This window comes from Somniosus microcephalus, chromosome 6, assembly GCF_052327205.1.
Source record: "Somniosus microcephalus isolate GS21.2 chromosome 6, FLI_Smic_1.0, whole genome shotgun sequence".
Taxonomy (NCBI): domain Eukaryota; kingdom Metazoa; phylum Chordata; class Chondrichthyes; order Squaliformes; family Somniosidae; genus Somniosus; species Somniosus microcephalus.
In genome coordinates this window covers 54235043-54249281 of record NC_140992.1, presented here as the reverse complement: position 1 = coordinate 54249281, position 14239 = coordinate 54235043, and the positions used below count along the sequence as shown (strand labels likewise).

The window sequence follows — 14239 nt, the reverse complement described above, 5'->3', positions numbered from 1 at the left end:
ATACTTCCTTGCAGTCGCAGCCGCGTCCGAGTACCCGCAGTGCCCGTAGGAAGGCTTCCACCGATTCCCCGGGCTGCTGTCTGCGAGATCTTAAAAGGTGCCTGGCATAGACCGTGTTAACCGGGCGTGCATACTGCCCTTTCAGTAGGTCGATAGCCGCCGCGTAGGTCGTCGCATCTTGGATTAAAGTATAGACTTGGTGGCTCACCTTCGAGGCCAGGATTTTCAGTTTATTTTCATCAAGAGTCACGGTCGAGGCTTCCAGATACGCCTCAAAGCAACGCAGCCATTGTGCGAATTTAGTCGACGAACCCGCTTCTTGGGGGTCTAGGTCCAGGCATGTTGGTCTGAGGGCTCGCAGCAGCGCCTGCTGCTCAGCGTTTTGCGCCATCGGTTGATCAGCATCCGCAGCCAACATTTAACTTTTGGTAATAAAATTGATGCACTATCAATTGCTACAAAAGACTGGAGATTGAGAAAGTAATAAACAGGCTTTTATTACCAAAGAACAGAGCATGCCTCTTGTGGTTGCCTGGTATCCAAAAGGGCTGGAGGCTTCTGAGCAGCGACCTTTATACCCAGCCATGAGGGTGGAGCCAGGGGCGGAGTCAGCTGAGGCATGCACAGACAAGTACAACAATATGCAAGAGTGAACAACAGTACTAACAGTGAACAACAATACTAACAACAGTGGTTTACCACAATAGCCAATACATGTGGCTCCCTGTATGCAATCAGACCTCGTCGATCTATTTAAGGGGAATGTGTGTCTTAAATGGGTTAGTTTCTTGGATACAATTATTTTAGCTTTGCCTCATGTTTCTTTTGTATAGGAAATTATATCTTGCAGTGACACTGAACAGAAATAATAGATTTGTCAGTTTGAGGTACATATCCTTCAGCTTTCTTATACCATTGAATATGAGAGAATTCACTGCAAATAGCATCCTCTGCTGTTGGCATATTGATACTACATACTGCTGAGGGTAGACTAATGTTGTATGTAGGTCAAGCAGATGACCAGGCTTTCCTTTCACAACAAACACATGAGACTGCTTGCTTGCCAGCCCTCTACTCCCTTATTCCAGTGGCTATTCTTCTTATATGAAACTAGATTCTAAGGGCGAGATTTTCCTCTGAATTACTAATCAGTTTGGGGTGGATTTGGGGCAGTAAATGGAGTAGAAGGGGCAAAACCCACGCCAGTCTAACATTGCACCAGAATTACCCTTCTAAATTACCTCCATTCCCCTTTAAGTTCCACTGGGAGCCTGCCCCGCCATATTTAAATGGGGTTAAGTGGGTGTGGCTAAGTCTTCCAGCCCATTTTCCCCAACTTCCGCCTCAAATTGATCCCATATTATCACTACCACCATATACGTGGCAGTAGAAGTAACATTGAGGTATCCCCGAGGCAGATACTGCTAGATGATACAGCAAGAATCAACACCATCAGGGGATGGTATTGTGGGGAAAAATTATATCTCATTTTACTCATCTGTCCTATGTCTGCATTTGCAGAACTACACAAGAGCTGATAAGAAGCATAATTGAAAAGACTTCTGTTTTCAACTACAGTTTTACCATAACTTTGCTGAGTTACATCTGGTTCACGTGTTTCTCATTCAATTCATGGTTACAAATTCACACAAAATGGGTGGCAGCGATACAGAGTGAAATACAGGCTTAAACCAACATGGAGGATTGTGATAATGAAAGGATTACTTTGTGATTACTGTGCAGCAAGTGGCAAGCTGACATAACCAACTTTAAGTGTAAATAGACACACCTTGTCAAAGCAGATAAGATTCAACTGTCCACAAACATTGATCCTCTGTGGACTAATACAAAAGATTCCTTTCTTTTTCAGTCTTTCCTGGGCGTATATTATGCCTATAGTCACAGCAGCAGGTAGGGCAGGAGACACAGCAATAGTTATCACATCTAGTGCTTTCATCACGACTTTCCCTGTTGGTACCTTTCAGAGAAGGATATTGTCAATAATCTCACAACAAATCAAGCATATCACAAATAAGAACATAAGAGTTAGGAGCAGGAGAAGGCCATACGGCCCCTCGAGCCTGCTCTGCCATTTAATAAGATCATGGCTGATCTTCAATCTCAACTCCACTTTCCCGCCCTATCTCCATATCCCTTGATTCCACCTCGAGTCCAAAAATCTATCTATCTCAGCCTTGAATATATGCAACAATTCAATGTCCACAGCCCTTTGGGGTAGAGAATTCCAAAGATTCACAACCCTCTGAGTGAATAAATTCCTCCTCATCTCAGTCTTAAATGGCTGACCCCTTGTCCTGAGACTATGCCCCCTCGTCCTAGACTCTCCAGCCAGGGGAAACAATCTCTCAGCGGCTACCCTGTCAATCCCCCTCAGAATCTTATATGTTTCAATGAGATCACCTCTCATTCTTCTAAACTCCAGAGAATATAGACCCAATCTAATCAATCTCTCATCAAAGGGCAACCCTCTCATCCCAGGGATCAATCTAGTAAACCTTTGTTGCACCGCCTCCAAGGCAAATATGTCCTTCCTCAGATAAGGAGACCAAAACTGTGCACAGTACTCCAGGTGTGGTCTCACCAAAGCCCTGTACAATTGCAGTAAAACTTGCCTACTCTTGTACTCCAACTCTTTGCAATAAAGGCCAACATGCCATTTGCCTTCCTAATTGTTTGGTGTATAAGCATTTCTACAATAAAATACATTCTATGCAAAAACCTTTTGATGATTTCCATGGTTTGATGAATAAACTCGATATGTAAACTCTACCGAATGATTTAATTCACACTGGGCCAGAATTTATTATAGCTGGTGAAGGAATGGCACCCGACATTTGTTAGACTTGCCCTTGCCCATTTAATTTCTATGATCTTTTGCACTGGAAGTTGCTGTAAGTTGGAGATCCAAACAGTGCAGCTGGGACCTGTGTAAACAGGGCAAGCAACTGTGTGTCTCCTTAACCAATCAGATTGAAATACTGTTAATAAACAGCACAGAGTCTGAACCAGGAAGTGTAAGTTAGAATATTTAATTCTATGTCAAATCAGGTACAGAAAGCAAAATAAAGAGAGGGAAAGAAAGATTGGATTAAGAGAGAGAGAGAAAAGAGTCAGAAAGACAAAGTAAAAAAAAATAATTTTAATAAAAAAAAAAATCTCCAACAACAATTAAAAGCTGAAGCAATGAGACCCCACACTTATAAAAATTAATTTTCAGTGCCAGAGAAGTTGTTTGGTAGTAATTATTTTCCTCCATTACAACAGTGACTACTACACTTTAAAAGTAATTCATTTGCTATAAAGTGCTTTGGGATGCCCTGAGGTCATGAAAGGTGCTATATAAATGCAAGTCTTTCCTTCTTTTGAATTAAGACACACCACGCTGTTAAAAGGGTACTTAGACTGAAATGGACAAGCCCTAACTTTCTGTGGCAAGTTTAATCTGTGTCTACGATGCAAGTAGGGGAACCTCATGCCATTCAATATGTTTGATTGGGGAACCAGACAGTGAGATGCAGTTTTTGCATAGCTTACAGAGGAGCGGCACAGCTTGGGCAGCAACTTCTGGATTTTTGCGTTTAACTGCACATCTGTGCTCACCTGAAGTTGTCGACAAATTTGGGCATAAATAATGTGAGCGCTGTTAGATCCACTGTTATTCTTACAGTAAATTGTGGCCCAATATGTACAAAGGATATAGAGATCTAGAAATTAGTTTGTGCTGGCCTGTAGGCATGGAAGGCGATTGGGGGTTTGGCGACAGGGAGCCGGTGACAGTCTGCGGGACTACAGTGGAGCTGGGAGAGGCACTCCTGCACCTCCCGGCTCCACACTCAGATAAGTGCTTTTTAAAACCGTACCTTTCTGGTGGTGGCTTGCCACAGTCCCTTCAAGGATCACTCTCTAGGCCACAAGTAGACCTGGTTCACCTGAATGCAGCCAGCGTGGCGCCGGCTACGTCCAGGGCAACTCAATTTTGCACAGGGGCCTCAAACATGCATTAGGTCTAACAAATGCTCTAGCACCTGTTTCATGTAGGAGGCGCTCGATCCCTTTTTTGTGTGTATATCAATATGGCAGCAGCGCACTTCCGGCATATAATGCCTGCCATATTGGAGGCCTAGGCATCTGTTTAGTGCCTGAAAAATAGGCACAGCATCATCAAATTTCTAGGCCATAGTTTTAATCAAACGTTACAGGATAAATTTAGATAGCCCGAAATTCCAATTAGGCCCTGGGTGGAACTGGGATGGATCGTTCCATGGGTAACTGAGAATTGAGGCAGAACCCATTTCCACTGAGATTCTGCCCCATGTCTTCCAATCTGTGATTTTCCTGGGAAGGGGAGCTATGAGTGAATCTTCTGCTCAGCCCCCATTTCAAGGGAACATGTCTGGGAGAGTTCTGGGCTACACCAGGAATTCTGCACTTTACACCCTCTGTAGGCTTCAGTTGCACTCACACTACCTTTACTTGGGAAAGGTACTTTATCCTTAAGGGGATTGATGATCTTTCCCAAGAGGCTTGTTTGCTCCATTGGGTGCAGAAAATCCAAACTGTCTTCAGCTCCTTGCTGACCCAGAATGACTAACTACTTTTCCATTTGGCTTTTATTATCTTCTGCAACTTTCTGGCGGTTATTTTTCTAATACAAACAGCTACTCAACGTGTACAATTTAAACTATAAACTAATATGTTTTAATTTTAAATGTCACAATACCTTGTATTTATATGTAAGAAGTCACACAACACCAGGTTATAGTCCAACAGTTTTATTTGAAATCACAAGCTTTCGGAGCGCTGCTCCTTCATCAGGTGAAGTGGAGAGATGCATAAAGACACAGCTTATATAGTCATCTGGCATTATTCTCTGACTATATAAGCTGTGTCTTTATGCATCTCTCCACTTCACCTGACGAAGGAGTAGCGCTCTGAAAGCTTGTGATTTCAAATAAAACTGTTGGACTATAACCTGGTGTTGTGTGACTTCTTACATTTGTCCACCCCAGTCCAACACCGGCATCTCCACACCACTTGTATTTATATAGCACTCTTTATATAAAAGAAGCAGTTCAGTGCACTTTACAAGGGGAGGAAATTAAGGGGAGACTGTGGGCATGTTTGAAGAGATAGGTTTATATTGAAGGCAGAGGGGAAGGTAGTGAGACAAAGTACTTTTGGCAGAGAATTCCAAAAAGCAGAGGACTAGTGACTGAAGAATTGATCTTCGATGATAGAGTGATGGGAGTAGTGAACAAGCAGTAAATTGGAGGAAGAGAAACTGGGGGCGCAGGCTGAGACATACGGCTGGAGAAGACCGCAGGTAGGGTAGACTGAGGCTATGATCTGAAAATGAGGAAGAGGATTTTTAAATCAATTCATTAAAAGAACAAATATAACACAAGAGCCATTTGGTTATTTCTGGTGCATTCATGTACTGTGGCTGCTGTTAACTTACCCCATTTAGCAAAAGGATACACACTGAATAGATCATTCCAATTGTTGCAATAACTGTGAGGCACATCAGGAACCGAAAGGCATCTTGGTACAGTTTAAAATCCATTGGTTTCGGGTACAGAATGGACCTCACTAACTCCCCCTTGGTAGTAGTAAAACCTGAAGTGACACAATTTCATTGGTAATAAAGAGGAGAAACTATTAAGGTCATTTTTTATGGGTATAATACTTAACTAAATTAGCACAAAGTTGTTCTTGATAGCAAAAAGATTGTGAAGGGTGAAACAAATCTTTTCTATTCTGATATGCACAGATTGCCATTGGCTTTGGGAACTATTATTTCCATCATTACTAAAGGCACTACTTAAAGTATTTCAAGTTCCTATTTGTAAGCTATTTTACTTAGTGGACGAACAAACTATCCTCTCCCAGATCTTTACAGTGGTACTGTTCATACTGTTAGGATGTGATCAAACTCAATCTCAATGATTTCCCAACCAATCTTCCTTCTCTCCATTGAGGAAGAATCCAAGCTTTTGCCTGTCGTCTTCATTCCCAGTCATGTAGCTGAACCCATTGCTGAAAATTGTGGAGCCAAACCCTTACCTCTCAATAACACATCAGATTGCGGCAGCATCAATAACTCTAGCATCGAATCTTAAACACAATTAGGCATACTGAGTTAGATCGCCATGTTTACCACTTGGGTGTTAAGCATCAACTGCATGGAGTGCAGGAAGGAAAATCAGGCAGGTAGGATTGTATGCAAGGAATAAAACCCAATGGATTTTCCTTCCATTAATTCCTTTCTGTGTTCTGTCTAGGTGATGATTAATACACAGGTGGTAAAGACAAAAAAGTAAAGACAATCCCATTGTAACGAAGTGGAGCAGGTGGATTTGTTTGTAATCTGCAACATATGTTGAAGCATTTACAGTCCTAGTAATTTATATGTTGATGTCATGGGAGACAGACCTGTTCGGTAGACCACAGCTTTTACTTCACCCTGGCCTGTTGCCTTTGATTGAATCACTTGAGTCCCACAGAAAAGGATGTGACGCTTGTAATCTTCAGTAGATCTCTTCCAACAACTAGGGATAGCTACACTTGGTAATGGTGCCTTTGTTACAGGAATACTTTCGCCTTATGTGGTAAAATAAAATAATAAATTAGTCAACAAATTATAATCAGTCAACAGCGATTGATTACACAAGCATAGAACTCTGTCTTCCCCAATTTCACAGTAATGCAAGTGAGCAGTAAAAATATGTGGAGAGATATTCTGTTCTAGCACAAACCAAGAGTCAAGTCTGCTGGATTTTCTAGGTTCATTATCTAGTAAGAAAGGCTCCTGAAATAATTTAGGCTTACATGTGGGAGCTCGCCACAGTGTGGGGGTAAGGGGGGCATAGAGGAAGAAAGACAGTATGCATCATCAGTCCTTAAAGGGCTACAGCCTACAATTAAAGATAAGTGGCCACATGGGGATAAAATATACTACTAATAGTTTAGGAAAGGGACCTCTCACCCCTACTTGGTATGACCGACATGTGGCTCCAGTCCAACATTATATGGTTGACTGTTAATGCCCTCATGGCAACTAGGGATGGGTAATTAATATTCCCTTGCTAGTGTCACCCAAAAGAACAAAAACAATAAAAGTTCTCCAATGAGAGAAAGAAAGTAAAAGCTATAATGAGCCAAATCCATCCCAACATCCACAAAGTAAGTTAGAGGGTCCTGACAGCCTATTATGCCTGTTGATAGAGTCCTATCACTTGCCTTTTTGATGTGGGGATAACCCCACCTCAAAATACCATTCTTTTCATTTCTCTTGCTCTCCATGGAGAAAGGAAAAGTGACTGACTTACAGAAAAAGGAATTTCCAACTCAATCATGTCGTTTTTCCACTGCTTCAATTTAACTATCCTGGTCAATTGAGGATATTTGATAACAATGTCCTCTGCTTTATTGCTCTTGAGGTGGCCACTAGGAAATGTGCCAATCAAGTTTATTTATCTTTCCATTTTCCTGAGAACAAGTTGGATAAGATTTCACACACAAGTGAAAAAGAGAGATTCTTACCTGTAAGCATGCTCTCATTGACAATGCAGCCCCCGTGGATCAGTACAGAATCACAGGACAATATTTGTTTATTTCCCGTAACTAAAAAAACATCACCGGGTACCAGTTCACTAGATGGCACTTTCTCATAGGCTGTAAATATAAACAATGTGTAAACTATCCAATCCACTCTGGTTTTTATACCTTGAACACTTCTAAGGCGGCACTAAATCTGGTAATATAAACCTGTAGATTGTAAGAGGAAGGAAAAGCTGAGTCAGGTAAGAAGCTTCATGCTTTTGAGGTCATGGGAAAGAATGAGGTAGAGTGGGAAATGGTGCAATGAATTTTGATTTCAACATACTGAGGATGCAGAGAGGAGGAAGAATGTGTAGGAAGGTGTATTTGGAGCTTTGAAGAAATTAAAGTTCTGAGCACCAATGACCAAAGTAGTATCAACAAAAATGGCAAGAAATATTACAATGGAGTGATAGAGGTTAAAGATGAGAGACTATTTGATGAAAGGAGCAACTATGGAGGAGTTGCTAGCTCTCTCACTAGTAGTCACCTACTGTTTGTCATTGATAACTGGTGTGAAAGAAAATGCGATTAGAGTAGAGGATACAAACAGATAGGTCTTGAAATGATCTAAAAGTAGACAAACTATGTACAGGGAGATTTTAATTTGTTAAGCCAAGTATGCTACAGACCAAGTTCTCGGGGCACTTTTTTCTTGTGCCTGTAGTTTACTCTAAATAGGAGGCAGGGCTTACATTGCAACAGCATAGCTCAACACTTGAGCTACAGGACCCCATTTTTGCCTGTCTCACAAAATCAGGGATAAGGTACAAAGGCTGATTTTACAAAGTTGCACTCCCAATGGTGAGCCTTACCTGTTGGGAGTGCAGATCAGGAAATTGCAAGTGTTCTCCCCGTGACTTTCAGTTCATTCATTATTATTATTTTATCTTGAACTTCTCTTTCTGAATTTATTTGTTCAAGGCTCTTGAGCCGGTTAAAATGCCATCAAGATCCCTTGTTGGTCATGGGACCACAATTTGCATTTATTAATGAGGCTCCTCCCGGACTCCAGCAGGAGCCTCTTCTACTACTAAAACCACTGGCAGATTGGTGGGAACAAAGTGAAAGATGGAGCTAGTCTGTCAAGTGATTTTAGTTTGTTAACAGGGTAAAGTGGCATGCTTTATCATTGTTGATGTTATGAGGAGCAAAAGGAATTAGATTGAGCTTTACTGAAAACAGTATTCTGTGTATTCATGCGTTACATGTAAAACAAATCAGCTTCTTGGTTCATAATTGACCTTATTTCAGAATGTTTTTCAGTCATCCTTTAGGAGAATATGATAGGAGAAATGCACATGGGGGCAATATCCAGTGCACGTGGGGTGGGGGGCCTTCATGTGTTACAATCCTAGATCACGTTATTGTATGACTAGATATTGTGCTGTAAAAATAATCTCCTGAAGGTGCTGGGAATACTTATGAGATAGAGTGTTGATGTTGAACTTGAGAGAATTTGTAACATCAATGAAGGGGCAGATTCACACGTACCCAAATACAGGGCCACATTTCCTCCCCTCACTGCACTACCAATGGTAAATTTAAATAAATTCCTGGGAAACTGGGTAGCGGACTGGGATACAGCACTGTTCTTTCCCTCCTGGAAAATGGGTTCAAACCTAAACTGATAGATGAAAGTCTTAAGTCTCCTCTGTTACAAGGCTGTAACATTCAAAGTGAAATGAATTTTGTCAGTCTTATCCAGCTTAGTTTATAGGATATTTTTACCCATAAATTCGTACTGAATTGGGAAGGATCCTGGAAAAATCAGAATGGTATAGTGCAGGATGCTATTTGGAGGCTATCATTAGGCACATTGATAGGGCAAAGAATTGGCACATCCAAGAGAAGATGGGTTTGTTGGAGGGATCAATATTTCAATTAAAAAAACACACAAGTTATGAGGAAGTTAGTAAGGGATGAGTGATGAATTGTGAAGCCAAAGCAAACCAGATTGAGCCACTACAGATGAATTAAATAAACAAATATAGCTCCAGCTATCAAATAGAAGACAGGCACAATATCACATCTTCAGCACTGAAAACTGCTCACCTCCATCTTTTCTGCAGACGGTGACAATCATGTTATTGTGAGATTCCACAAGCCTGTACAACTTTATCGATTGCTGCAAAGAGTAAAGTGCCATAAGAATTTACTCTGCCTGTACTATGATCTTTTCTAATGAAATCAAATCCTCGCATACTTCATTAATCAGATTTCAGAAGGTGAAATGAATGAAGATTTAAATGCAAAATGAAATAAGCATCTCCTTAACAAATTTCAAATGAAAGACTTAAAAGTTCAGGCACAGTTGGAATCAGAAAGCAGGCAGATGAATTGTTAGTTACGCCCTCATTGTAAAATATTGATGAAGATAGAACCATGCACAGCATTAAATGTAGCCTGTGCTTTAAAACTCACCTGCCGCACACCATACACAGATAAAGCAATGGAAATGAGAGACATAATTATGAGTGCAACTGAATATTCTGTGTAGTCCTCAGAAAACCACAGACACACACTAAAAATTTGAAAGGTGTAAAATGGACTTAAAACCTATGAAGAAAAGAAAAAGAGAGCCATGATTAAAAAGTTATCTGTTTGCATTTAAAATGGGAGCAATAACACAGCAAGTAAAAACCACATTAAGCAAAATTTACCTCTTTACAAAGTAGCTTCCAAATGGGAGCAATTCGTATGTCAATTTTATTAGGTCCAAATATTAATCTCCTGCATTTAAACATTATAGAGTTATTAGAAAGTAGACCAATCGCCATTACATTGCCATTTAAATGTTATGCAATAATAATTTTACAAATGTACACAAACAACAACATTCATAGAGTCATATCATAACAGCACAGAAGGAGGCCATTCAGCCCATCGAGTCCGTGCCTGCTCTCTGTAGAGCAATCCAGTCAGTCCCATTCCCCCGCTCTATCCCTGTAGCCCTGCAAGTTTATTTCCCTCAAGTGCCTATCCAGTTTCCCCTTGAAAACATTGAGTGTCTCCGCTTCCACCACTTCCATCGGCAGTGAGTTCTAGGTCCTCACCACTCGCTGTGTAAAAAAGTTTTCCCTCACATCCCCCTGTATCTCTTGCCCAAAACCTTAAATCTGTGTCCCCTAGTCCTTGTACCATCAACTAGTGGGAACAGCCTTTCCCTGTCTAGCCTATCCAAACCCGTCATAATCTTGTACACATCTATCAAGTCACCCCTCAACCTCCTTTGCTCTAATGAAAACAAATCAAGCTTCTCCAACCTGTCCTTGTAGTTAAGACCCCCCATCCCCGGAACCATTCTGGTAAATCTTCTCTGCACCCTCTCAAGGGCCTTCACATCCTTCCTAAAGTGTGGTGACCAAAACTGGATGCAATACTCTAGTTGTGGCCTAACCAGTGCTTTATAAAGGTTCAGCATAACTTCTCTACTTTTGTACTCAATACCTCTATTTATGAAGCCTAAGATCCCATATGCTTTGCTAACCACTCTCTCAATATGTCCTGCCACCTTCAGGGGCCTATGCACATTAACTCCCAGGTCCCTCTGTCCCTGCACACTCTTTAAAACTCATTAAGTGTATATTAAATTCAACCCCCACAAAGTTTGGGATTTTGCAGTTTGTTCTGAAAATATTGCAAACGAGGAAACATTTTCACTTATTTCAGTTTCCAATGTACATTTGTTAATATAATTTCACAGGGAACATTTTTATATATATATATATATCGTTCAAGTTACTTGACTTATGAGCAATTCACTTAGAAGAATCTCTTCTAGGAAATACTTGATTTAAAAAGAGAAATTTACTGTTTGCATTTATGGCAATTTGTGCAAAATCAATATTTACAAGCTCTAAAAATGGAAATGCAACCAAGCAGAGCTACAGTAGTTGGCCATACAATCAAACAACAGAACTTTCCCTCTCTCAGTCTCATACACGCACACCAACAGAATGTAAGATCAAGCCACATTATTATTTTTACTAACTACCTGGTAGTTTCTTCTGTAGTTGTTAATCCAGAGCCAAATTTATAATGAATATCAGCACAGGAATGGCTGTCTTCCAGTCCTCTGAATAAAATAATGAATTAAAGAATACATCTGAAGAAGCTTAAAATTACCTTAATTCCAGAAAGTCAGATGGATTTGCAAAAACTTACTCAGCTCTAACAAACTGCTTTTCAATAAGGTCCCAGATGTACCTGATCTTTTGAATTTCAATATACCGTACCTATAAAGATTAGTCAAGAGAATAAATGTATTTTGAAAAACGAAACTTAACATTTAAACAGACAAACACAAATACAAATGTTTCTGATCTTTTCTGTTTTAAGTGAATTAAGAACTTCAGAAATGTTGTTGTTGATATATTTTCACTAAATAAAATACATTATTAAAACAAAAGCAGAATTGGAAAGGCAGCTCTTACTTTTAAATCAGGTTTCATGATGATTCTGTGCAGCAATGACGTCTTATCAGAGAAGAGAGGATGTTGTTGTACAGCACTTGCTGGGTTACTGAGTAAAGACAAGTGAATCCACATGACCTTCTTCTTAGTCCAGATTTTATATTCATCCTGAACAAAAAAAAGGAAAGAAAAAAATAATCATAATTACTGAATGTAAATATCTAATAGTGCATTCAAATGCCACCAATGGAGCTTGGAGCAAATTGCTAATGAATTTGGTTCAGATTTAGAAGCCTCATTCACAAAGGCACCATCAAACCCAGGGGCCAGGTTTTAACTTGGAGCGGATTTCTGGCCGGAAGCCATTCTGGTGAGTTCCCGCCAGCAGAGGGAGCTTGAAGCCACATCGATTTTAACCTCATGTAAATTCAGCCTGGAATGGTGTGAAGTGGATGCAGAAGGGCTGGATCTGCTCGACTAACTAAATCTGCTGGACTGGTGAATTTTACTTATTTCATTTCGTTGTTGAAATTTCCTGCATATCAAACTAAAGGATGCTAGTACTGGAGAATGGAACTCTTCCTCTTTGGACATCCAGCATCAACATCACATATAAGGTAGTGGACAGGAAGATGAAACTAAGGCCTAGAAATTCAGTTGTTAGCGCCAGCCGCTAGCGCCTTAAGAGGGCGAGAAGTGGGGCGCTAAGCGGCTAGCGCCCGGGCGCGATCTGCGCCTCTTGCGAACTTCAGTTAAGATTTAGCGCCGGCGCAAAACTGCAGCGCCCGCTCAGCTGCGCGCGCAGATCCTGACGTCATTTCATGGTGCAACGCCCTTGGTGCGCCCCGAACCAGAAATTCAGTGGCGCCGGCCTAATGTGCGCCTGGCGCCTCTAGCGACTGGTAGAGGGGAATGGTTCCCAGTCGCTGCGGGGCGTGGGGGGCGCTAATTAAAGGGGACTCCTCCTGCAGTATAAATTGCAGCCATTTTGCTCCAATCCTTCTTTGTGAGAGACGGATATTTGGAGAGAGACAAAGGGAGAGAGTTGTCTGGTTTGACTCAATGCTCGCACAGGTACTTGTGGCTTCAGGCCAGAGCTTTGCACTTGGATTTAACTTTCAGTGCCATAGCCTTGATTCGAAACATATTATGGGGGCTGCAATGGGTGGAAACGTTGGCTTACTGCATTGCATTCAAAGGGCTCAGAGACGCCGTGAGAGAGTGCCAGTCATGGCCAGACGGAGAAGGGCCAACAGGCATCGGCACAGGAGGCCTTACCCACCCAGGGTATACCGCCAGCAGTTCTCATATCTGAACATGTCTGAGGAGCAGTGTGTTCGGAGGCTGCGATTCAGAAGGGAGGTAGTCAATGAGATCTGCCACCTGCTTCGCAGAGATCTGCAGCCACAGCTGAGGAGCAGGACGTCTCTGTCGGTGGCAGTGAAGGTGTCGGTGGCACTCAACTTCTATGCCACCGGCTCCTTCCAATCCGCTACTGGGGACATTGCCAACATCTCCCAGCTTGTGGTACATTGCTGCATCCGCCAGGTCACCAATGCCCTTTTCAGAAGGAGACATCAGTTCATCTCCTTCCCCATGACCCTGGACAAGCAGCAAGAGCGTGCAATGGGATTTGCAGCATTAGCGGGCTTCCCCATGGTGCAGGGCACCATTGACTGCACGCATGTGGCTTTGCGGGCACCACTAGAGAATGCCGAGGATTACTGCAACCGGAAGGGCTACCATTCGCTCAACGTGCAGTTGGTGTGTGACCACAGGCAGCTCATACTAGCTGTCAATGCCCGCACTCCCTGGTTGGCTGATACATTGGCAATCGCACGGGCCAGCACTGCAGCATGCGCAGCAGTCTGCTGAAGCACAGACTGCTGGGCTGCTGCGGCGCGGCAAGTGCCCCGGCGATGCCTGGCCGATCCAGTGAGGGTGGCAGCAGTTAGTGCCCGTGTGGCCCTGGTCTGTGTCTGCATGAAACCAGCCAGTGAATGCACGGCACGACTGAGCACTTGGCTGGAAGCCACCTGTGCTGCCACGAAGTCCTGCAGACTCCTGGCCTGTGCTGCACTGAATTCTTGCAGACTCCTGGCCTGTGCTGCCCCGAATTCCTGTACAGTCCTTGCCAGTGACTCTATGGAGTCAGGCATCCTTGCCACTGCAGCCATGAGCTCAGTGTGCCTGCGCTCAGCCTG

General features: G+C 42.3%; 1 protein-coding gene across 1 annotated transcript in view; it reads right to left on the bottom strand.

Moving 5' to 3' along the window:
• LOC147115735 (putative cation-transporting ATPase 13A4) overlaps nucleotides 1–14239 on the bottom strand; it is a 124288-nt gene that overhangs the window by 82934 nt on the left and 27115 nt on the right. The window contains exons 2-11 of the mRNA XM_085990857.1: nucleotides 12057–12203; nucleotides 11788–11858; nucleotides 11618–11698; nucleotides 10284–10353; nucleotides 10045–10179; nucleotides 9676–9748; nucleotides 7564–7695; nucleotides 6454–6621; nucleotides 5480–5637; nucleotides 1790–1978 (exon numbers count right to left, since the gene is read on the bottom strand). Coding sequence (XP_085846983.1) covers nucleotides 1790–1978; nucleotides 5480–5637; nucleotides 6454–6621; nucleotides 7564–7695; nucleotides 9676–9748; nucleotides 10045–10179; nucleotides 10284–10353; nucleotides 11618–11698; nucleotides 11788–11858; nucleotides 12057–12203 — 1224 coding nt within the window. The remainder of the gene's footprint in view (nucleotides 1–1789; nucleotides 1979–5479; nucleotides 5638–6453; nucleotides 6622–7563; nucleotides 7696–9675; nucleotides 9749–10044; nucleotides 10180–10283; nucleotides 10354–11617; nucleotides 11699–11787; nucleotides 11859–12056; nucleotides 12204–14239) is intronic.